General features: G+C 31.6%; 1 protein-coding gene and 8 non-coding genes across 9 annotated transcripts in view; 1 reads left to right on the forward strand and 8 right to left on the reverse strand.

Annotated features, from left to right (window-relative positions):
* Nucleotides 1–23,807, forward strand: part of LOC107442117 (alpha-catulin) — a 262,498-nt gene that overhangs the window by 122,234 nt on the left and 116,457 nt on the right. The window contains exon 2 of the mRNA XM_071181077.1: nt 4,856–5,042. Coding sequence (XP_071037178.1) covers nt 4,856–5,042 — 187 coding nt within the window. The remainder of the gene's footprint in view (nt 1–4,855; nt 5,043–23,807) is intronic.
* TRNAP-AGG (transfer RNA proline (anticodon AGG)) lies at nt 11,921–11,992 on the reverse strand. The gene has a single exon. It is a non-coding gene; the product is annotated as a tRNA-Pro (tRNA).
* On the reverse strand, nt 12,220–12,291 carry TRNAP-AGG (transfer RNA proline (anticodon AGG)). Its single transcript has one exon. It is a non-coding gene; the product is annotated as a tRNA-Pro (tRNA).
* TRNAP-AGG (transfer RNA proline (anticodon AGG)) lies at nt 12,518–12,589 on the reverse strand. Its single transcript has one exon. It is a non-coding gene; the product is annotated as a tRNA-Pro (tRNA).
* On the reverse strand, nt 13,548–13,619 carry TRNAP-AGG (transfer RNA proline (anticodon AGG)). The gene has a single exon. It is a non-coding gene; the product is annotated as a tRNA-Pro (tRNA).
* On the reverse strand, nt 15,651–15,722 carry TRNAP-AGG (transfer RNA proline (anticodon AGG)). The gene has a single exon. It is a non-coding gene; the product is annotated as a tRNA-Pro (tRNA).
* TRNAP-AGG (transfer RNA proline (anticodon AGG)) lies at nt 15,957–16,028 on the reverse strand. The gene has a single exon. It is a non-coding gene; the product is annotated as a tRNA-Pro (tRNA).
* On the reverse strand, nt 20,893–20,964 carry TRNAP-CGG (transfer RNA proline (anticodon CGG)). The gene has a single exon. It is a non-coding gene; the product is annotated as a tRNA-Pro (tRNA).
* TRNAP-CGG (transfer RNA proline (anticodon CGG)) lies at nt 22,252–22,323 on the reverse strand. Its single transcript has one exon. It is a non-coding gene; the product is annotated as a tRNA-Pro (tRNA).

Consider the following 23,807-nt stretch of genomic DNA (forward strand, 5'->3'; position numbering starts at 1 on the left):
TCAAACAATTCACTAGTTTTTTTTTCTAATTTGAATTCATTACAGTGCTAATATGTGGTGCAAAAAAGTTGCATGGCATATAAGAGTCACTAAAGTTAATAAGGGATTTGTGAGGCAATTTAAATTATGAGCATAAAACACTAACTTAAATAGGGTTAATTTGAGATATTGAAAGAAAATTGGGTTAGTTTTTCACACTTGAAATAATGAAAATTATTTGACGCTCAAAATATTGGTACTTATTTTAAATACAATGGGGTTGGATTTCAGATACTGAAAATATTGCTGCTAATTTGCTTAAACAATAGAAATGTCAGTGATAATTTGAGACACTCAAAATATCGGAACTTAAGTAAATGACTAAAGATTACGGAGTTCATCTGATATACTGAAATAGGTGGAGTAAATGATAATATATTTTTAACACTTGATCTATTGTGGTTCTAGTACTACTTTATTCACGTCGCTGTCTTCAAAATTTTAATCTCCTGCAGAGGGGATGTCTCCCTCAATTTCGTAGCCCGATGACCTGTTTGTGAAGTTGAACACTTTGAGGTAGTTTAGTTGAACTAGGACGGATATCACCCCCCGGTCATTTTTCAGGTAGATTAAAGTGGTCACCCACTCGTTTACTTATCACTGCCAGTTATACTTGACTTCGGTAAACTACTGAGAACGGTATACAGAAATATGTCCAATGTGGGACATTGGCATAGTGTAAAACACTTAGATTTAGTTAGAAACACTAAGAAGATTAAAAGAAAAATACTAAATTTCAAGTAGCCATTATTTTAATTAGTTATTGAAAATAATATATTAGAACAATGCTAAGGAGAGTATAAATAGAATCCATCGACCCACGCATAATGTACTAAAGCTCTACATTATAATAAAATAAAAAATATCATGAAAAATGCATATTATTTTTAATTTAAACTTTAGGATATTTGTCAAAAGTCCTGGGAATTTGAAAAGAAGGTTAAAGTTTAAAATGTAATAATAATAGTTAAATAAAGGCATAAACGGATGTATGACAAATGCATGGTTAATTATTTTTAATAATAATAGATTTGCAGACAGTTTAAATTTATACGCTTGCAAGGGATCAATTCCAGATCAATTCATTTATATTTTTAAACCATACCGTACCAACTCCAATGTTTTCAACAATGTTAAAAAAAAATAATATAGATTTTGTTCAGAGCAACAACAACCGTCGTCCAAATTTAAGAAACTCACACAAATAAAATGATTTCCAGCAATTCCTTGAAATCGTGACAGAGAAAAGCAAACAACAAAAATCGAAATTTCTAACTAAAGCTCAAAGCTTTCTCGCTAAATCTTTTTGTTCGTACAAAATCTTCGAGTCTAAAGTTTCCTTTAACATTTTCTGTGACAAGCTTAACTATGCCTCGGTGTAACGTTTCTTATTAAGTTGCTCGAAAATGTCTTTTACAGTTGAAAAAGTTGGTTTAGAATTGCCTGTCAGCATGAAATAAAAAAAAATCAGGAGTTCTTTAAATTGTTACTTCATTTTGTTATAAAAGAAATGGTGAGTTCAGTAAAAAAAATCATTACGTGTCATTAAAACTGCAAGAAATCTTACTAACTGTAAAATCTTCGAACTATCTGCAAGAATACTTACTTATCTCTAAAATCTTAAAAATCAATATATCACCGAATCTGGTGAAAATTTTTATGTATCTTCAAATACAGAGTTATGGAGTCAGTCGACTTTTTCTGAGAACTACACTCAAAAGAATCCCGGTACGAAAAATTACGTTAAAGGTATCGCCACTTCGGGTGAATCAATCGTAACATCCATTTTACTGCAAAATCCTTTTCCAACAGTAAAATATTGTACAGTAATTTTTGCAGTACTATTTATTTAATTAGAACGATTTAGTTATATTACGGTAATTATTACTGTAAAAATGATGGTATCTCCGATTTTTTTTTTGCTCCGTAACATGTTCCAGTAAAAATCGATATTACGGTAAAAAAGTACCGGTTCACTGAGTGTCGGTACTTTTTACCATAATTTGATACAGAATCTTTTTCGGAGTTATACTATAGTTCAACTTAAACGAAAATACAGTCCAATTTAAAGTCTTAGTAAGATTGAAGCGAACTTGTATCCGCCTTAAAGTTATAAGTACTATTATGGCTTAAAGTTGAACTATTTATATTGAATCAAAGTACTGTAATCTTGAATGCTGGTATTTCTATCGTATTTCGCTCTGGAATTTTATACAGTGTACACTCTGATTTAAACGATATTCAAGTTTTCATCAGATCTGCTGAAATTATTAATATTATTGTTAAGTAAATTTTCATTTCTATTTATATATACGTTATACAAACATTTTCAGTCCCGCAGTGGACTGATCGTTAAGACACGGTTCCCAGCAGATCACCGAAGTCAAGCATCACTGGCTACGGTCAGTGTGCGGGTGGGTGACCACTTGGATCAGTCTGCGTAGGGACCGAGGGTGTGCGGTATTGGTCCTCGTTAAACTGTGCTACCGTAAAGTGCTCGACTTCGCGCGCAGGTCGTCGGGCTACCGAAGCGGGGGTGCCATCCCCTCCGCAGAGGATCAAAATTGTGATGGCATGTCTTCGGATCATCCCCCGGGATGTTTCCCAGACCGTCGCCAATAGCCCATTGTGCAGCTCTAGTGCGACGTAAATTAACAACAACAACAAACATTTTCAAACAACTTTATGCTTTTTTTTTAATCTCCCTAAATAGGAATTTAATAAATTTTGATAGCGATTTTTATTTCGGTTCATATACAGGGTGATTCTAAAAATATGGGCAAAATTTCAGGAAGTGATAGTACACACCCAAACAAACAATTTTTTATCAAAGAATGCATGGTCGAAAACAAAACGCAAAACCGCCAGAGGCCGTCAAAGTTTATGTTCTTATATGAGGCAAAAACATCCAAAGAACGATGAAGTTAAGCTATAAAAGCAAATTTAATGGCATGTGATAACAATAAGTGTTCAAAACAGTGGCCGGCAGCGGCTATACACGCAGTACAACGGCGAAGAAAAGATAGGCGAACTTTCTGAGACACACCTGCCATATCACGAACTTTCCCTGCAGCAGCCGAAAGCTTGGCAACAAGTAACGCAGCGCAGGAATGGAGCTTTCACGTTTGCATCAAACAACTTTCCAAATGCGCCAGCACCTTTGCGCTTTGTTTTCGACATTGCATTCTTTGATAAAAATTGTTTGCTTGGGTGTGTACTATCATTTCCTAAAATTTTGCCCACCTTTTTAGAATCACCCTGTATTTATTTGTATCATGTAATTAAGGTGTGTTTTAATGGAACTCCCTCCTGTCGGATTTGGTAGTGATCAGGGAACTGACTTCATATCAAAAAGTCTTCGGTTCGAATCCTGGAGAAGGCATGTACGTTCTTCCGTTCTCTGTGCCATCTGTCCTTACTGTGGGACGAACGTAATATTGTGCCTTTGAAAGGGAGGTTAACAAATATGCCCTACTGAGATTTGAATGACGAGCATTAATCGGGAGGGCAGAAATAATTATGGAACTCCCTGTTTTTAATGAGTCGTTGCACTCTACTAACATTGTTTCTTAGAAATATATTGATATGTAATTCTGAAGTGTCATTCTTTGGTTTGTTTTGATAATATTTTTAACTCGTCCAATTAAACATAATAAATAACGTTGTTGGAAAAACTCGAACAGATGATTTTTTTTTTCCGATTGCGTGGAAATGGAAATTTCAATAATGGATCTAACAGATATGGGACTCAACTTGAAAGCCTTCACTGTTTCATGTAAGGAAATATGAAAAATCTGAAAAAGTAACACATTTTTAAAAAAAAATTAAATATTTGAAAACGTTATTTCGTAGTTCTTTCCATATCTCAAAATTACAAAAAAGTAATTAATTGAGCATTCATGCTGCGTATATTAAGCACTAAAATTTAGAAATTTAACTACGATATTTTACAAATCACTTCATTTTTAATTAGACCACGTAATGACAATTAAAGAAATTATAAGGGTTCAAAAGTCTTCCTCTTTATCTTTAATATTTTTATCCTTATTGTTCTGATTTTTGAGGCAGTGTAGCCTGATTCCAAAAATCAGAATATTGTAAAACTCTAGTAAAAAAATACATACCACCGTTTTTAATATTTTTTTTACATAAATATTCAAACTTAATGTCTAATTGAAATCTTTTCGTCTCGATTGTTTATGAAAAAACAAAAAGAATTACCAATTCAGTTGTTTAAAAGCAAAAGAGGAAAGAAATATATAATTAGCTGAAAATTTATCAAAATATTTAAACCCTTATAAGAGAGAAAGTTCACAGAGATGATTAAAGGTATAAAGTATGTGTGCATAAGTAGTTATAAAATTTCAAAAAAAGTAAATCCCTCGTAAGAATCATTCTTCTGTCAAAGGGTAATAGAGGTTAAGCATCCAAATTTTTCAGATCACTGTTATGATAGTGGCAATTTGGTCAGCATTGCCACCTTCCTTACCAGGCAAGCTGCTGCTTATGAGTGGGTTTCATGTTTCCATCGTAGATTTAACCATAATCATGCCCAATGGCAAATTCTTGCCTTAACCATTATGCTCTTATGGCTGTAAAAATGATAAGATTTGAAAAATGAGTTTTATAAGAAAAAAAATTGGTGGATTCACAATATTTAAGAAATGCTGTGTACCATTTTGAAAAAAAAAATTGGAACTAATTTTCAAAGAGAAAACTCAGTGGTTAACAGACTTTTTTATATTATTATTATCAATAAATATTTGACTTGTTATGGTCCGTGTCATTTTCTTATTTTTAAAATATTTTTTTACAGATGTCCTCGTATAATCCCAGGGAGCGGACACTTAGAGGAGATAAGGCTTTAAGTGCGATCGTTCGCTGTGGGCAGGCTGTCCATGTTGCCATCGAAAGATTCGTAACTCTGGGAGAGGCTCTGGCAGACGATAATTCTGAAATCAAAGTAGACATGTATGAAGCATGCCGAGATGCCAGAGCAGCTGGTAACTATTTAATTTAACCTTTAACTATTTCATTTACTTCAGGAATCACTGCCTATGACGAGGAATTATAGACATTATTTTATTGATTTTCATTGTTATTTCTGTTAATATTTAGCATTGTTTGTATATAGAATCTGTTTTTGCAATTCAATTAACAGCGCATTTTTGGTTTTTCTCATATTAGAGAATTTAAAACTGTTGATACAGTTTTTGTAGTAAGGAAATTTTAATAAGAAAATTGACTCCAAAATAGGTCCTTAAATTATTAGAAATTTTGTATCCTGCTGAACTATGTTATCGTAGTATCAGCAGCTTTAAAGCTGATAATTTAAGCCCTCCTATGGTGTTAGTTTTTATTACGTGATATTGTGGTTTAACGTGATCGACATCATTTAAATACCCAACTTAACGAATTTGGTCCGTATTATTTTTCGAATATTATAATTCAGCATTAAACTGATTTTTCTGAGAATGTAGGACAAATTTTTTTTCTTCATAATTTTCAGTCACTATTTAAAAAGATTACAAATCGTTAGTTTAGTTAATCAACATTATTTTAAAATTTGAATTGGTGTGAAAAGTCTCTGAGGTACGTTCGAAAATAACAACACCATAACCTATGCTCAAAAAGGGATTTTTTTTTTAACTGCATCCGCACTTTTTAGGTAATACGTTACAGTGCCGCGCAGTTTTGAAGAGCATGGTTGAACCTTTGACATTTTTAAATATTTAAAAAAAAGGAAATTGGACTTTTTCATTAAGTCTTGAGGGGAAATTATGTATAAAGTTTTGAAAAGTAAAATACGATCGAAAATGGTTGAAATTCCCCGATGTTCGCACATTTTTGTTGACCATGGTTAAACCTTTCTAAAAAGGGGTCATTCTGAAAACTAGCAGAAAAAAGGATGAAAAATCGGTACTTTACAAAAGAGTTTGAGAAAAAAACTGCATTTAAAGTCTTCCAGAACAATATACTCAAACATGTCAAACAGGAACCGAAGTTTTATGATAATTTCTCAAGAATATAGTTTAAGCTTGCGTAAAGAGAATTTTAGAGTGATGTATACTTAATAATCGTTCATTTACGTACCTAAGTTTTCAAAGTTTAAATTCTTAAAAGTTGATATTTTTTTATAATTAAACCGACCTGAAATATTATTGAAGTACTTGAAACAATGAAACAATTTTAAACTGAAGTATTGTTTCCAGGTAGATTGTACAAGTGCATAGCTTTTTTTTTTAAAAATAACATAGATCCCTGTCCTAAAAATTGACAGCTGTATGCCTTTACCTAAATCGAAGAAAATCTGGTAAAATTACAGTACTGTATGGAAATGACATTTCTAGTAAAAAAAAAATTTAACTCTGGTTAATAAAACCAAAATATTTAAATCATTCATTCGGTAATGTTTTCGTCAATATGGTTATGATTAATCGGAAATTCTGGTTTTTAAAATTATAGTTCCTATTATCATACATTTAGTAAAAGATATATAGCTGAAAACCAAACTTTACTGACTAATTGGTTCTTATGCCATGCTCTAATGCATCCTGATAAAGTTACCAAATTTTTAAACATTTCCTTACATATTAAAAATGATAATAGTGTTATAATAATAATATAGTTTTAAATATATAATAATAATTATAATATTATAATTATTATATAGTTTTGAATATATAAAAATAATAATATTATAGATAATATTTACCATATTCTTGTAATTTCCCCAATATTCTTTTAGTCAGTGCACTGTGCCATCTAAAAAACTGTGCTTAAACCATTATGCCTATTTGAATACGATTTATTGCTTAAGGCATTAACGATTCATGAAATAACACTTGCAAACACAAATAACGTTTAATAACGTTCACAAAATGCAATTTTGATTCGCAAAATGACATTTTAAAATTTTACGAAATATTTAACTTCTTCCTGCCTCAAATTGATTTTCAAATAGGACTTTTTCTAAGTTTGTTTAAGAATTTTAAATTCCTTAAGAATAAAACATACTAATAGTGTTTCTAAATGTAAAACACTATAAATTTAAGAACAGCATATTCAATAAGTTATTTAGTTTCTTTATTATTTAGTACTTAGGAGCGTGATCAAAAAATAATAAGGTTCTATTTGCGAGGAACTTTAAACAATGTCGAAACAGTAAATCTCCACTACAGCTGGGTCCCCGTGGAGATAATTAGAGCTTTAAGTGACAAATAGCAACACTAAGTGGGACTGCTTGTTAAAGTAGTTGGAGAAAATTGTCTTTTAACTTTTAGTTAAAATTCTCATCCACTCACTGAATTTCGTGAAGATTGTGAATATATTAGCACGTATTTATGAAAATATTTATTAAAGAAAGAAATCTCAATATGAATCTTCGGCTCTTTATTTTTAAAATTGTTAATTTTTGGAACATTTATGACATGGAGTAATCCTAATTTATATAAACGTATGGGGTCGGGATAGCCTGGTAGGGAGTTCGAATATAGCTGGCTGACGGTATAGTAAATTCTGGCTGCCGCATGTTAAATCTGCTGGGTCACAAAGTCCTCCATATTTCCATAACAAATTATGCTTCTGGTTGTACTGAATTGAAGATTGATCGTCTCTGGTTCCATTCAAAATTACGATTTGCGGATTAATAAATAGATGCATGAATGGGTCAGCCCTATAAACGGGTGTGACGTATACGTTAGGCAGAAGTCGAAGTCTTGGCCATAGATGGCGCCACTGGAAAACAAGAACAATCACAACCCCAGTGCCTTAATAGCCTACGGCAACAACAACGTATAAACGTACAGTGCGCAGAAAAGGGAACATCCGGAAAAGTTTTCGATCTAATCATCGGATTATCAACTTCTCAGGACTCAGTCTTAATAGTTCTATATTTCAGAATGATATTTTATTTTATAATCAGCTTTGAACAGCCACCCAATTCAGAGTTCATAGCTATCAATGTTCACCTCCGCAGCCTTGTTTTTTAAGCCCTATCCAGAAGACAGCGAAACTCCTGCATTGGGACACGAAGGACTGTTTGAATATAACTAACCCGTATTTGTGTCACATGGAGAGGAAAACCATGAAAACCAGCCAGCGTAAACCCGATTACAAGGGGATTCTAACTTTTGATCCCTCTACCATTGACGATATTTTTTGTCAGCATTGTGTTCGGTGTGAGCCGGGAACAAAGCTCGTATCAAGCAGCCACCGCTGGGATTTGAACCCGAGGAAGCAAATTGGGAAGTGAACGCTCTATCCTCTGAGTCCCTAAAACATAATAAAACTAATTCAAGAAAGAGAAAAACTATTTCCTTTTTTAATTGTTGTGATGATATAAGTCTCGCGCAAAAGTATTATTAACTAATATCGCCTTATTTCGTCTTCCTAAGTTTCATTTTTTTGCAAGTACAGTTGAACATTTTCCAAATACAGGGAATCGTGCATTTCTTTACAATTATTAACGAAGGGTGCCACGTAATATTACATTTATTATAAATTTTATAAACGAAATGTTGCCTTTTCTAAAAAAATATCACTTTCTGAGTAATCATGGGGCAGTTTTAACGGAATTAGTATTATTATGAAATTTTAATTGNGTTGAACATTTTCCAAATACAGGGAATCGTGCATTTCTTTACGATTATTAACAAAAGGTGCCACGTAATATTATATTTATTATAAATTTTATAAACGAAATGTTGCCTTTTTTAAAAAATTATCACTTTCTGAGTAATCATGGGGCAGTTTTAACGGAATACGAGCCTAGTATTTAAATTAAGAAAATTAGTATTATTATGAAATTTTAATTGTTGAAAAATTCATTGATTTTATTCTACACAGAAAACAAAAGTATCGTCAGAACTTCTGGACTGTGTTAAATTTTTCCCTGTTTGTGGCTCTTTATGACCACTAAAATCTTGGTAATTTTTACCGGAGTGCTTGGGTAATGATCTTGGTAAAATTAGCAGTTAAGTAAGGTTTCATTTGATGAAATTTGTCGAATTTGGTAACATCTGGTAATTTTATCATGAAATCTTAGAGCATGGCATAAAAACCACATATTCTTTCTAATGTACTTTTCAGACTTGTAGTTTTTACTAAATGTCTGGTAATAAGAACTATAGCTTAGAAAAAAAGAATGTTTGGTTAACTGTTACTCATATGAATAGAAAAACCACAAAATGAATGGTTTAAATACCGTATGTTTTGGTCTTATTAGTAGTAATGTTTACCAGAAATGTCATTAACATATAATACGGTGTTTTTACAAGAAATTTTTCTCCATGCATTGAATAAATGGAAATTTTATTAAACATATCTTGAAGCATTTTATGAAAAAACAATTTTGATCAAGCAATATTTTTTAAATATATTTTGACAAATATTTTAGGAGCTCTAATAACTGCAATAAATTTTAAAGAGTTCGGATCTCAAAATATCTAATTTAATGGAATTGAGAAAAGAATAGTGCTTTTTTGTGAGCAATAATAATGGAATCAAAGCGAAACATTGATATTCGATTCCCATTTTCCCTTTAAAGTAGCAGCCTTTATTCTTCATTTATGGAAATGCAAAACAATCAGCGGAGCTTTGTTGAATAAAATAGATCATTTATCATTGCAAAATCTTTTAACTTTTTCAACGAAACTTGACATCAAATAAAAGGGAACATTTAATCCGTAAATCTGTTTTTATATAAATATTTTGGGAGCTCCATTGACTGGAAAAAAGCAGACATCATAGTACTATATTTGCAGTTTGTATTGATGTATTTTCGCATATATATTATTGGTTTTAACTCTTGCGTCCTTATTTTTAAAACAAATATTAAAAATCTAATGTGAAGCAAGCAAAATAAAATGCTAATTTATATTATGGAAATGTAAATTATTTTTTTGAAATTGTTGCACGAATGGCCCGTTTAATAAGTTGAAACAAAATATTTTTATTTTATTTCAAGTATATTTTTAAGTTATTTCAAACTTTCTTATTTTATTAGGAGGGAAACTTATTCTTTAAAAAATTATAGCACAAATGACACATTTAATGAGTTCAAACAAATTAGTTATATTTTATTTCAAGTACATTTTCTTATTTTATTTCAATATTTGTTTTTTAATTAGGCGTGTAAATTATTTTTTTGATATTGTAGCACAAATGATCCGTTTAATGACTTGAAATTTATTTTATTTCAAGTATATTTTTCATGTTATTTTAATATTTCTTATTTTATAAGGCGTGTAAGTTATTTTATTTTTAAATTGTAGCACAAATGACCGGTTTAATAAGTTAAAACAAACTATTTTTATTTTATTCCAAGTATATTTTTTAAGTTATTTCAATATTTTTTTTTGTTAGGCGTGTAAATTATTTGTTTGATATTGTAACACAAATGACCCGCTTAATGACTTAAAATTTTTTTAAAATTTTATTTCAAGTATATTCGATTGATATATTTTTGCTTTTTTTCTCGGTAGAAGTGACAAAAAAATAACATTTGAGAAAAATGACATATAAGTGCATTTTTTTTGTTGAAAATTTTGCTTTCCAACACTATGTAACGATAGCCTTTCATTGTATAAACGTTTTTATCTCACGTGATCACGTGTTTTTATCTCACGTGATCTTTTCATATTTTTAAAAATTTCAATGAAAACGATAGGATTAACATCTGGTAACATCTTATCTCTGAAACTCCTATTTTTCAGTTTATAAATTTTTTAATACTTTTCAAGAATGCAAGCTTATAAAAGAAAATTTGGGGATAGATAATTTTTTCTGAAACATTGGATAAAAAACTACTATTGAAAGCAAAAAAAAATAACAAAAAGTACTTAAAGTTGTAATAAGTATCGAAAAAACAATTTAATCCAATACCCACTCAATTGACACTCGTCTTTTAGGTATCAGTTGGGCAGGCATGTTAGCCACGCCGTCAGGGGCACCATATCAGGTGGGCCAACGTTGCTCCCGCAGTAAGGACAGATAGTACAGAGGGAAAGAAAAGACAGATAATTCAGAAGAGCCATACAGATATAAAAGACAATGAAAAAAATAATGAAAAAAATAATTAAAAAATAATGAAAGAATACCCCGGCCGTTCGGGGATGGTTGTCGTCATTACTAGATAATGGCAATAGCTAGTAAAACACATTTTTCGTTAAATTTTTATATTTCTACCAATTATATTTGAAATTTTATCATTGATGTCCAGTAAAGTTTCTAATTCTGCACTCCGACTTTTTCTGAAATTTTTTTATAAGTAACTTGCAACTCTATACTCATGGGTTGCTTAGCAAATATTCCCAAGCATGAATAACAACTAAGCTATGATAATAAGTTACAGAAATAATAATATTTCATTATTTCAACTGCTATTTTCTAATAATTGTATGCAACGAACTCAAATTGTCTTACGTTTTAGTTATTGTTTCAGATTTACCTATTTTGAAAACGGATTTTTTGATAAGTATCAATGTAATAAAAATTTTCTGCGGGAATTTAATTAGGAGAAAAATAATCATATGTTTCTTAAAAAGCTTGAAACATATATATTTTGGCAAAAAATATAACCTCGGGAACGGCCGGGAATTGAACCCGGGAACTCTCGCACCCGAAGCGAGAATCATACCCCCAGACAACCGTGCCGCAACTCTACTGCTTTCGAATGATTTCGAAATACTATTTTTATTTCCTACCAGTTCAGAAAGTTTACTTATTGACCAGGTGCTTAAGAATATAGCTATAGTTTCACACTTTTTAACGACCAATGTTTGAAGCAGAAATAAACGGAAGCGGTTTTGTCATTTTTCAGAAAATAATCATATATTTAAGAAAAAGCGTGCGGCAACTACTTTTTGCAAAACAAAAACAAGGGCACGGCCGGGAATTGAACCCGGGACCTCTCGCACCCTAAGCGAGAATCATACCCCTAGACCACCGTGCCGCAACACTACTGCTTAAGAATGATTTCGAAATACTATTTTTATTTCCTTCCGGTTCAGAAAGTTTACTTATTGACCAGGTGCTTAAGAATATAACTATAGTTTCACACTTTTTAACGACCAATGTTTGAAGCAGAAATAAACGGAAGCAGTTTTGTCATTTTTCAGGAAAATAATCATATCTTTAAAAAAAAACGTGCGGCAACTACTTTTTGCAAAACAAAAACAAGGGCACGGCCGGGAATTGAACCCGGGACCTCTCGCACCCTAAGCGAGAATCATACCCCTAGACCACCGTGCCGCAACACGACTGCTTAAGAATGATTTCGAAATAATAATTTTATTTCCTTCCGGTATAGAAAGTTTACTTATTGACCAGGTGCTTAAGAATATAACAATAGTTTCACACTTTTTAACGACCAATGTTTGAAGCAGAAATAAACGGAAGCAGTTTTGTCATTTTTCAGAAAATAATCATATCTTTAAGAAAAAGCGTGCGGCAACTACTTTTTGCAAAACAAAAACAAGGGCACGGCCGGGAATTGAACCCGGGACCTCTCGCACCCTAAGCGAGAATCATACCCCTGGACGACCGTGCCGCAACACGACTGCTTAAGAATGATTTCGAAATAATAATTTTATTTCCTTCCGGTATAGAAAGTTTACTTATTGACCAGGTGCTTAAGAATATAACTATAGTTTCACACTTTTTAACGACCATTGTTTGAAGCAGAAATAAACGGAAGCAGTTTTGTCATTTTTCAGGAAAATAATCATATCTTTAAAAAAAAGCGTGCGGCAACTACTTTTTGCAAAACAAAAACAAGGGCACGCCTGGGAATTGAACCCGGGACCTCTCGCACCCTAAGCGAGAATCATACCCCTAGACAACCGTGCCGCAACACTGCTGCTTAAGAATGATTTCGAAATAATATTTTTATTTCCTTCCGGTTCAGAAAGTTTACTTATTGAACAGGTGCTTAAGAATATAACTATAGTTTCACACCTTTTAACGACCAATGTTTGATGCAGAAATAAACGGAAGCAGTTTTGTCATTTTTCAGGAAAATAATCATATCTTTAAAAAAAAGCGTGCGGAAACTGCTTTTTGCAAAACAAAACCAAGGGCACGACCGGGAATTGAACCCGGTACCTCTCGCACCCTAAGCGAGAATCATACGCCTAGACCACCGTGCCGCAACACTACTGCTTTCGATTGATTTCGAAATAGTATTTTAATTTCCTTCCGGTTCAAAAAGTTTACTTATTGACCAGGTGCTTAAGAATATAACTATGGTTTCACACTTTTTAACGACCAATGTTTGAAGCAGAAATAAACGGAAGCAGTTTTGTCATTTTTCAGAAAAATAATCATATCTTAAAAAAAAAGCGTGCGGCAACTACTTTTTGCAAAAAAAAACAAGTGTTTAAGAACGAGGTGTTAAGAATATAGCGATAGCTTCACACTTTTTTATGACCAATGTTTGATGCAGAAATAAACGGAACCAGTTTTGNAAAAAAAACGTGCGGCAACTACTTTTTGCAAAACAAAAACAAGGGCACGGCCGGGAATTGAACCCGGGACCTCTCGCACCCTAAGCGAGAATCATACCCCTAGACCACCGTGCAGCTCTACTACTGCTTTCGAATGACTTCGAAAAAATATTTTTATTTCCTTTCGGTTTAGAAAGTTTACTTATTGACCAGATGTTCAAGAACTAGGTGTTAAGAATATAACTACAGCTTCGCACTTTTTTACGACTAATGTTTGATGCAGAAATAAACTTAAACATTTTTGTATAAATCGTGCACCCAATATCGTATTTTGTAATATTTTTAAGAATTCTTCTCTCTAAAAATGAGGTATTAAAATGAAAGTAATGAGGTCTTTTACATATTTCCATTATGAAAAAGTGTCCTGGAAATTGAGTGCGAGACAAAATGTCTTTAAAATAATTTTAGAATCTTCATATTTAATACTGCAAATCCATATATTTATTATAATCTCAATCATTATTCATCATTAAAATTAATAAAACTAGGCCGGGATAGCCTGGTTGTTTTGACGTTGATTTGTTTGTGTGAGCCTGAGTTCGAATCCCGTTGGACCAATTTTCCCGTTGGCCCAAAATAATGACTGTGCATGCTAAATCTGCCTGGGTCATAAAGTCATCAAAGTTCCCATAACAACTCAATACCTCTGAGGGTACTGAATTGGAGATAGACCGTTCTCTGATTTGGGACCAAAATTGCAATCTGTGCATGAATGAATGGAGCATAATTTGTCCCTCCCAGTAAAACGGGCTTCGACGTGTGTATGGCTGAATTCGTATTCTTGGCCTTCATGACGCCATTAAAGTAACAAGAAACACACCATCTGCTTTAAAAAATTTTTCGATTTCAAGCAGGCTTGCTGGTGTTGGCAAGTGACGTAAGTAACAACAACTACAGAATTATTATCATTTCTAGATAATACCTATAACCTGTGAAGTATATTGTTGGATAAGTATTATTGATTCTGATAACCCTGCTAGAAATATTGTTATGAATGTTGAGCGAAGTTTCAAACTCGGAGTGTATTTTCTCAGAGTGTATTTTCTTGAACTATTTTTATAAATTACAGTCAAATCAGTACTTACGGAGGATTGAAATATGCATTAATTACAAAATTTCTCAAGTTTTAATACAAACAAAAGGCTGATAATAGGTTTCTGATTTTATGTAACATTGCCTTGATCCCAGAGAATTCAGGTTTGAATCGACAATCTTCATATGTGGAACTACAGTCCAGGATGGTCCAATGCTCTTTAAAAATATTCCTCTGGGAAATCTATAATACTTTTTTGAATGAAACATTTTTTTTATTGAAACTTGGACTGACATTCCTTTATGCCAATCAATTTAGTATTTAACATTTGTTAGATTTCTGATTTAGTGTAATATCGCTTTGATCTCAGATAATTCGGGTTTTAATCGGGAATCATTTTATTCAGTGCGATAACCCCAGGGAGTCCCCAATGAAAATAGTTTTTTTCTTTTTTTTTTGTTACCAGGACTGCCAGTATTTTGTTTCAATCACTTGAATCAGATCACGAGAATCTTATTTCACAGAAATAAGCCATGGTTGCTTTGGTCTTTCTTTCCGGGAAGATTAAAGCCTTTAAATTTTGAATTGTTCTATTTTATTAATTGTACTCAAACTAAATTCTAATTTATTTTAGCTATCAAACTACTTTTTTAAGTAATGTAGTAAAAAAACTAGATCAGTCTAGTACAAGAGCTTTTTAAGAAAAAAATTATTATTTCAAAATATCAAAAAATTGCGAACGTAGTATTCAAAAATTAGCTCCCGGGCACGGCCGGCAATTGAACCCGGGACCTCTCGCACCCTAAGCAAAAATCATACCCCTTGACCACCGTGCCACAAAACTACTGCTTTCGAATGATTTCGAAATAATATTTTTATTTCCTTTCCGTTTAGAAAGTTTACTTCTTGACCAGGTGTTTAAGAACTAGGTGTTAAGAATATAACTATAGTTTCGCACTTTTTTACGACCCTTGTTTAATGCAGAAATGAACGGAAACAGTTTTGACATTTTACAGGAAAATAATCACATACTTAAAAAAAAAAAATTGAAGCAACTATTTTTTGCAAAATACGGGCACGGCCGGGAATTGAACCCGGGACCTCTCGCACCCTAAGCGAGAATCATACCCCTAGACCACCGTGCCACAAAACTACTGCTTTCGAATGATTTCGAAATAATATTTTTATTTCCTTTCGGTTCAGAAAGTTTACTTCTTGACCAGGTGTTTAAGAACTAGGTGTTAAGAATATAACTATAGTTTCACACTTTTTCACGACCCATGTTTGATGCAGAAATGAACGGACGCACTTTTGACATTTGACAGGAAAATAATCATATATTTAAAAAAAAATTGAAGTAACTATTTTTTGCAAAATACGGGGACGGCCGGGAATTGAACCCGGGACCTCTCGCACCCTAAGCGAGAATCATACCCCTAGACCACCGTGCCACGTTACAGGTTAAAAAGATTTGTAATTTCAAAATAAATTTTTGTTTCCTATTTATTTAAAAAGTTTATTTACTTATTGACCAGGTGTTCAAGAAATAATCTTCAGATTTAGAGAAAGGAGAAATACTGTTTTGTATCCTATACATTATTGAAACCAAATATTTATTGTGTTGATCAGCTATGATGATGTACAACATAAAAAAAAGCTTAATAACAAAATTTAAAGAAATTTAGAATTATTCTTGAACGAATAATTTTGCAGCATATATGATATACTATTTGATGGATGATAAGACAAAATGTTTTAGACTAATAATGCCCAAGTCTTAATGATTCAACAACATTTTGGATACTAAGAATAAAGTTTGTGAATTAAACTGGAAACTTACAAAAAGAATCTAGTCTTAAACCTTTTTGCTTCAATTTAAAAAAAAATTAAAGATATTCGTAAAAGTATGAAGCGTAATTCAAACTGTTAAGAACTACAAAATCTAAAACTACACTAGTTTTCGATAAAATATAGAACTTAACTCACAGTTGAATTGCATCTGCTGAAATAAGTACTGAATGCTAAATACTATTCTAAGTTAGTTTATAATTAAAAGAAACTGTCATTTCTTTTGAAATTTGCTCAAAATTGTATCTAATTCTAATGTATCTTAAAGTACATCCGATTGGAAATAATTCGAATACGAAATGGCTGTATTTTAGACCAAACACTTTGTATATTCAATTAATAATACAAATTCATAAAAAAGGGAATATTGGGAACAATCATGTAAAATTTATGGCGAAAAAAATTCCAGAAAATTTACTTATGCGTGATGTTTATTCGGATAGTCAATTATAAAACGCAAACCACAGCAAAAATTTTCTAAATACTTTTTTAAAAATTATTTCTTTTCATGTTTCTCCATTTTCTACATAGTTTTCATATATGTTTTAACATTTGATAAACGCGTTCCAAAAAATGTGTGTCAGAGTCATAGAAGGCTTCCATGAATGAAGATACCTAGTCTTGAAATGCTTCTCTCAATCTTGATATCTACAGCAAAACACTGGCAGATGGGTAATTCCATAAGGAAGCGGAACTATACTCAGTTACAAATTAAGAAAAAACTATTATCCATTTGGAGAGAGACTGTTTGCTTCAACGTGCATGCCAAATGGATGCCAAGATCTCAGCGTGAACGCATATCAAAACCGCCAACTCTTGAAACGACGTTGCACAACCTTATTTTTGCTTTCTTTCTTAAATCGTGTGAAATGAGGGAAGCAAAACCTATAGAATAATTAATTAACAAGTAAAAAGATTGAATAAAAATGATAGATGAAATTTGTAACATCTGTTTGCATTTAAAGTAACTGATAAAAGAATAATAAGTATTGTTTTTGGGAGGCGATTTTCTTCTACAGAGAAACAAAAGTAAAAATTCTTTATCTCGCATTTGATTTCTAAAGGGCATGTCAGCATAGGACTCGCCTTTTTTAATGATCCAATCAAATCCAGTGTTCTTGCAATATCATATAGTTGTTTCTTTTTCAAGAACGAATGATGTCCTTATTTATTGAAATAGGTCACCAAGTCTAGGATTCCAGTTAGACTACGAAATTATAAACTTTTTTCTTTAATAATTCCATGATATATCTCGTAAAAGATAGCACAAATTAAATAGCACGAATTAAATTTCCGTCTGACGTGTTTAACTTTTAAAAGCTTTAATATTGTTTTGAAAGCAAAATTCTATAATTTGATAACGAAATAAAATGGAACTATATGTAGTCGTGGATGATTACTTATCCTATATCTCAATGGTCTTTACTTAACTTGCAAGGAAGTAATGTTAATATCACTCAGCGTCAAGTCTGAAATCAGCGGATGATGATTAATATGTTTCCATACAAAATATTTCATCAGGTTTTGAGTGTGAATAACAAAATGGATTCTGGCATTGTCATGAAGCAATGAAACTTCATCACATGATCTATTCATAAATTTCCGTTGCTGAAACGTGTGTTGGCATCATAAACTAAGTCACTGATCGCTATTTACAGTCTACGGACCGATCAATAGTGACATTTAGAGCTGACACTGCAACAGTACCAGTGCAAATGACGTCGTTAAACGAGCAAGGCATGCTGGAATCTGGTACACAATCGCGTTTTAATGTTCGCTTGACATTTAATTAACAACTCTGATTCTGAACTTATTTTTTGAATGATGCTGTTTCTGAATGCTCGTTTCTTAGAAGCTTTTAAATGATGATATAATACTTAATAATATTCATGTTGAAATGAGTTAATGGTGTTCATGAAATAATGAATTTATAATGAAGTAAATAATTATATTCCTGATGTAATGTAATCCATTACATCAAGAGCATCATTATTTACCAATCTCTCTTCTGTAAAGTACTCATACGCAAGGATGAAGGGTCATAACAGGCTTCTCGAAGAGCACACAGGAACCACCCCCTTTCCGGCAGTTGCAAAAATTTCAAGTGTTGACTAGCGTTAGTCGGCTAGTTTGCTTAAGTAAAAGCAATTGTTAGGATTTTGGTTATGAGAATGTAAGAAATCTGAATTATCCTCGTAGTTTTAGAACAGCTTCTAAATGATGATATTCACGGTGTAATGAGTTAATGATATAATGAATTTATAATGAAGTAAATAATGATGTTCTTGATGAAATGGATTAATTAGGATTTAGGTTATGAAAATATAATAAATGATGTTTAGCAAATAATGGTAAACGTAATGCAAGAGATATTTAAAACAATGAAATTTGCTTTGTTTTTTCAAACCATGTTGCTACAAATATAAACTATATTATTGTTTTTGACTTTTTATAAACAGATACGTACCAAATTATTTAATATGAAACAATAACTTCTTTTCGCACATCAAATTATAAAAAAAAACGAATTGGAAGAAAATTTACAAAAATAATTCAATGGTCAATTTCATCAATAAAATATTTTTTCAGTTATTCAATAAAAGATTTTTTCCGTCAGTTCTAAACTCAAAACAGGTTTTTCATTAGAAAACAAATTGAGAAAAAGCTAAATATGCACATCTATTAAATGAATAATACTTAAAGAAAAGCATTTGTACTGCTGTTCAAATAGAAAAACTCATATACTTGCAATTTCATAAAATCTTATTAAAGAGAAATCAGAATTATAACTTAGAAAGAAATATCAATAGTATAGAGAGAAAGATTTTCAAACTCTTACGTTTGTTCAATTTTAAACAAAGTTTTTAATCAAGCCTTAAAATTTTACATATCAAAAATGAATTTTTTATGGGAAAAAAAGTATTCGTAAAAAATTGATTGGCTCTAAACGTTACGCAGAATAAGAAAAGAGAAGTATCTTTATCTCTAAGGTTTCATATGGCGGCGTCAAAGTCGTTTATACCAGTGATACGCTAGATTAGAATAAAAATAACTATAACAGATATGAATTAGGTGTCCTTTATTAGACGCAGCTTACTTGTATAAACTTCAATAATAACGATATTTATGTAATCTGGTCAGACTCAAAATCATCAATACTTGATTTTGGCACAAGTAATAGAATTTCTTTTGATATTCAACAAGAACTACAACACACATCAATTCGAATTTCCTGGATTAAAGCACACAGCAATAGAGTAGGTAATGAAAAAGCAGATGATTTAGCTAAACAATCTACGAGACAACCGAAAAATTATGTATACCCACTTCCAGTTTCATATCTTAAACGACGTATTAAAGATTCTCTTCTAACAAAATGGCAATTTCAATGGAATAATTCAGACAGAGGCAGACGTCTATTCAAAATTATTAACAATGCTACTTTTTTCAAAACAATTCCTCCAAAACAAGTCATCTGGTTCTTGACGGGTCATGGACCATTTCCAACCTTCTTTAATTATCTGCATATAACAGATACTGATCTTTGCACCTGCGGCCAACAAGGTTCGCCTGAACATTATCTCACTAGTTGTTCCTACACTGTCTCCTGGCATAGTCGTCAACCTAGCCCAACAGATTTAGAAATTTGGCAGAAAACTTTTATTACAAACAATACTTTAAACAAAAGATTAATAACAGTAAAGAACTTCTTAGCGGATAATGACTATCTATTAAAATTTTAATAACTTCCCATTTCACACGTATTATATTTTTTTTTGTTTTATTTCTTCTTAAATTCCACACTTTCAGTAAAATCTGTTCTTTTTTTTTTAATTTCTAAATTTTTTTCTTTAAATATTATGCTATTTAGGCTGGAGTGGAGCTGGACCATCGGCCAAGTCCTGGGCTATATGGTTAAGGGTTTTCATAACCTAGGTACATGCTCAGGGCTTGGAGGAAAGAAAAAAAAAGCTTACTTGTATAATAATAGTAGTAAAAATAATAATAATAATCGTGATTACCGCGTCGATACTGCGAAGTCTTTTTCTCAATAACTTTCCGATAGTTCAAAGTCTATATTGTGGTATTGTGGAATAGCATTAAACAGACTTTAAATATTTGTATGCATTGATAACTATACACATTTAAACCACTTTTAACACTTTGACGCTGATGAGACAAAGATGTCCTTTTTATCGATATTTTTACTGACGCTCCAATTACAAGATAAAAATATATTTTGGTATTTTTTTATGATAAAAAATAGTTCATAGCTGCAAAAAAATCTGTTAATTTATTGGAATTATATTTGCACTGAAATATAATATCCAGTGAAGGCAGATAGATTTTTTTTTACAAATTAATCTATAATTGTTTGTGTAAATTAAAATCATTTAAGGGATGAATAGCAGTTTCTTTTAGATCCAAATAACTGCAATTAAGTGTTAGTTAAAACATTTAAAACACGGGCACAGCCAGGAATTGAACCCGGGACCTCTCGCACCCGAAGCGAGAATCATACCTCTAGACCACTGTGCCACACGATAGAAAACTTAATTTGAACTTTAATTAAATGGAAAAAAATCATAAAATTAATAAAATGAAGTAATTGCTTAAATATTTACACAACTGTTTTTTTTTTATTCTCAACTCACGCATATGCTTCATTGAGAACGGAAACAATAAATATACGGAACGTATTCTTTAAACCTATATTTAAAGAGTATTTATTTTTGAAACGAATATGAAAGTTCATTAAAAAAATCATGCATAAAAGAGATAATAATTTCATTTTGTGCAAAGATACCCCCATAATAGAGGGACGAGACTCCATCAACTTTCCCTTTCTAAAATCACCATGCGCGTAAGGTTCGATATCATTCAAACTGATGCGCATGTGATGTTTAAAATAATGAACCATAATTACATAAAAAATACTGAAGATCACGATCTTAAATATTATCTTATCTTACGTATGAGTATGATGTTATCCAAGTATTTGTGGGAATAAGCAGTTTTTTCCACGTTAACACCAAATCTTTTCATATTCAATTTAAAGGACGTCATTTAATTCTAAGCATTTAAAATAGAATAAGGATGCACTTAATACTCACAAATTCACATCAAATGAGATTTATTTTCATTTCCGAAAAAACAGATGTTGTCGAGCTTTGAATATCATCTGTAGTCTGTTTACATTTGAATACAAATTGTGGTGATTTATTGGAAATCTTCGATCCTACTATGCACCAACCAAAACAAAAGGATACTGTAAAATATGCGTGTATGTTTTTAGTTATACTTGAATTTACGCCTTCCAATGGGATGAATCGCGTTAGAACCCAGCAATGACTCTTCAATAGGAATTCAGCACCTGTCTCGTACCGGTCACAGTGCTGACGTAAAATATCCTCAGTGGTAAACGTGTCATGGGATAAAGTCCCCTATCCCCCAGGCTAACCGTGGGAGGTTTTCGTGGTTATCTAAAAATTGTGATGGAAACTTCATCATATTTTCTATTTTACGATTATATTTTTTATAATTGAAAAAAAAAACAAGTATTTAACTGCAAAAAAAATGTAAGTAAATACGTACAAACAAACGTTTGGGCAGTGTTAATTGAAAAATTAAGACTGTGCTGAATATTAAACACATGATGAATACAATGAATGGTATATTATCTTCATAACAGACACAATATGTAAACCATCGAAACACGATCTGGAAAAAAGATTATTCCGAAACAAGAGAACGGAAAACCACGTAGAGAAAATTTTCCTACTCCATAATGTGCCATAATCAAAAATTTTCATATCAATGACATTCGGGCACAGCCGGGAATTGAACCCGGGACCTCTCGCACCCGAAGCGAGAATCATACCCCTAGACCACTGTGCCACAGGTTGTCTAATTTACGTTGAAATTCAATTGAGTTTAAAAACAATGCGAGAAAGAGAGATTGTGATTAATAATTTCTTCATTGCTTACGCAACAGTGTTTTTAATCTCAATGACTCGTCTGTGTTGTTTTCAGAAAGATAACGAATGTAGATATACGATAAGTATTTTTTAAATCGCATTTATTTTTAAAACAAATATGAAAATTCATCAATAAAAAATATTTAAATACGAAATTTTTATTTCCTTTTGTAACAAGATATTTAAAAAATTAAGGGATGTGACTAGCTCAACTTTTCCGCGTTGAAACAACCATGCACATATGGTTTTAAATTGTTCAAACTTATCTATATGTTAACTTCAAAAAGATGATGGATATAGATTTACATAGAAAGATTAAAGCCATATTTACATGGATACAATATTTATAAGGGAAGATTAACTGTCACGATCTTGACTATAAATATTTTATAATTAATGCGGTTTTGTTTAGCTTAAATTAAGCTTTTCACTCCAGAAATGCAGTTTTTTTTTTAATTCAGGCTCGAATATATTCCGAAATATACCCTGCCATTTTTTTATTTATTTTTTTGCATTTTTCACTTCTCCGAAATGCGCATCTTTTCCACTTTAGCAAATGTTCCATAAATTCAAAGCTTTGCGATAACGGAAAGTGTTTTAATTTTTTCTTAATTATTCATTAAATATTCATTATCTCAAAATGAACTAAATTTTTCGACTCGGTTAATTGAGATAATAGTGAAATTTTCCTCTTTAAATTCCTTTTTCTTTACAAATTGGGGTGAAAAGTTAAAGAGCATGATTTGATGATCATCAAATAAATGTTTACTTTAGTCCTATAATGCCAATTTATTTCTTCAGTTCCATACAAATCTCGAAAAATTTAGTTGCAATTTTATGAAACTTTAGTTATTCTTTAACATACAACAACTAAGGAGATTATATTTTTCAATATTAAATGGAATTTGAGCTAAATATGGAAAATGTTACTGTTTTTTTTTTTTGCTGCATATCCTTTGAATACCAGTATCGCTAGACGATTTCCAGGCATTATATCAGATTGCTTAGCTGGTTTATAATGATACTTCTGATGAAAGTTTCAGAATTTCCCGAAAGAACTTAGTTTCATTGGAAATAATTTTAGGAAATTCCATTTACTAAATGTCTACCGATTGCATTCTAGAGATGATTATTTGAAATCAAATCCGGTGATTGAGATGGTCATCTCTCAGAATATTATGGTGAAAAAATGTCATGAAGCACTTTACTTCACGTGAACACAAAATTCAGCCTTCATATACAGTACAGAACCCGTTATCCGGAAATCAGAAAACCGGAAAACCTAAAAACCGGAACAAAATTCGATAAATTTTCTCGCCATTTTTAAATTTTTTTTTTCTTTTCCTTGTAAGATTTTACGATTTTTCTTTCTTTTCTTAAAGAGGTTTACCTTACCATCATTTT

Source organism: Parasteatoda tepidariorum, chromosome 5, assembly GCF_043381705.1.
Source record: "Parasteatoda tepidariorum isolate YZ-2023 chromosome 5, CAS_Ptep_4.0, whole genome shotgun sequence".
In the NCBI taxonomy this organism is placed as follows: Eukaryota; Metazoa; Arthropoda; class Arachnida; order Araneae; family Theridiidae; genus Parasteatoda; species Parasteatoda tepidariorum.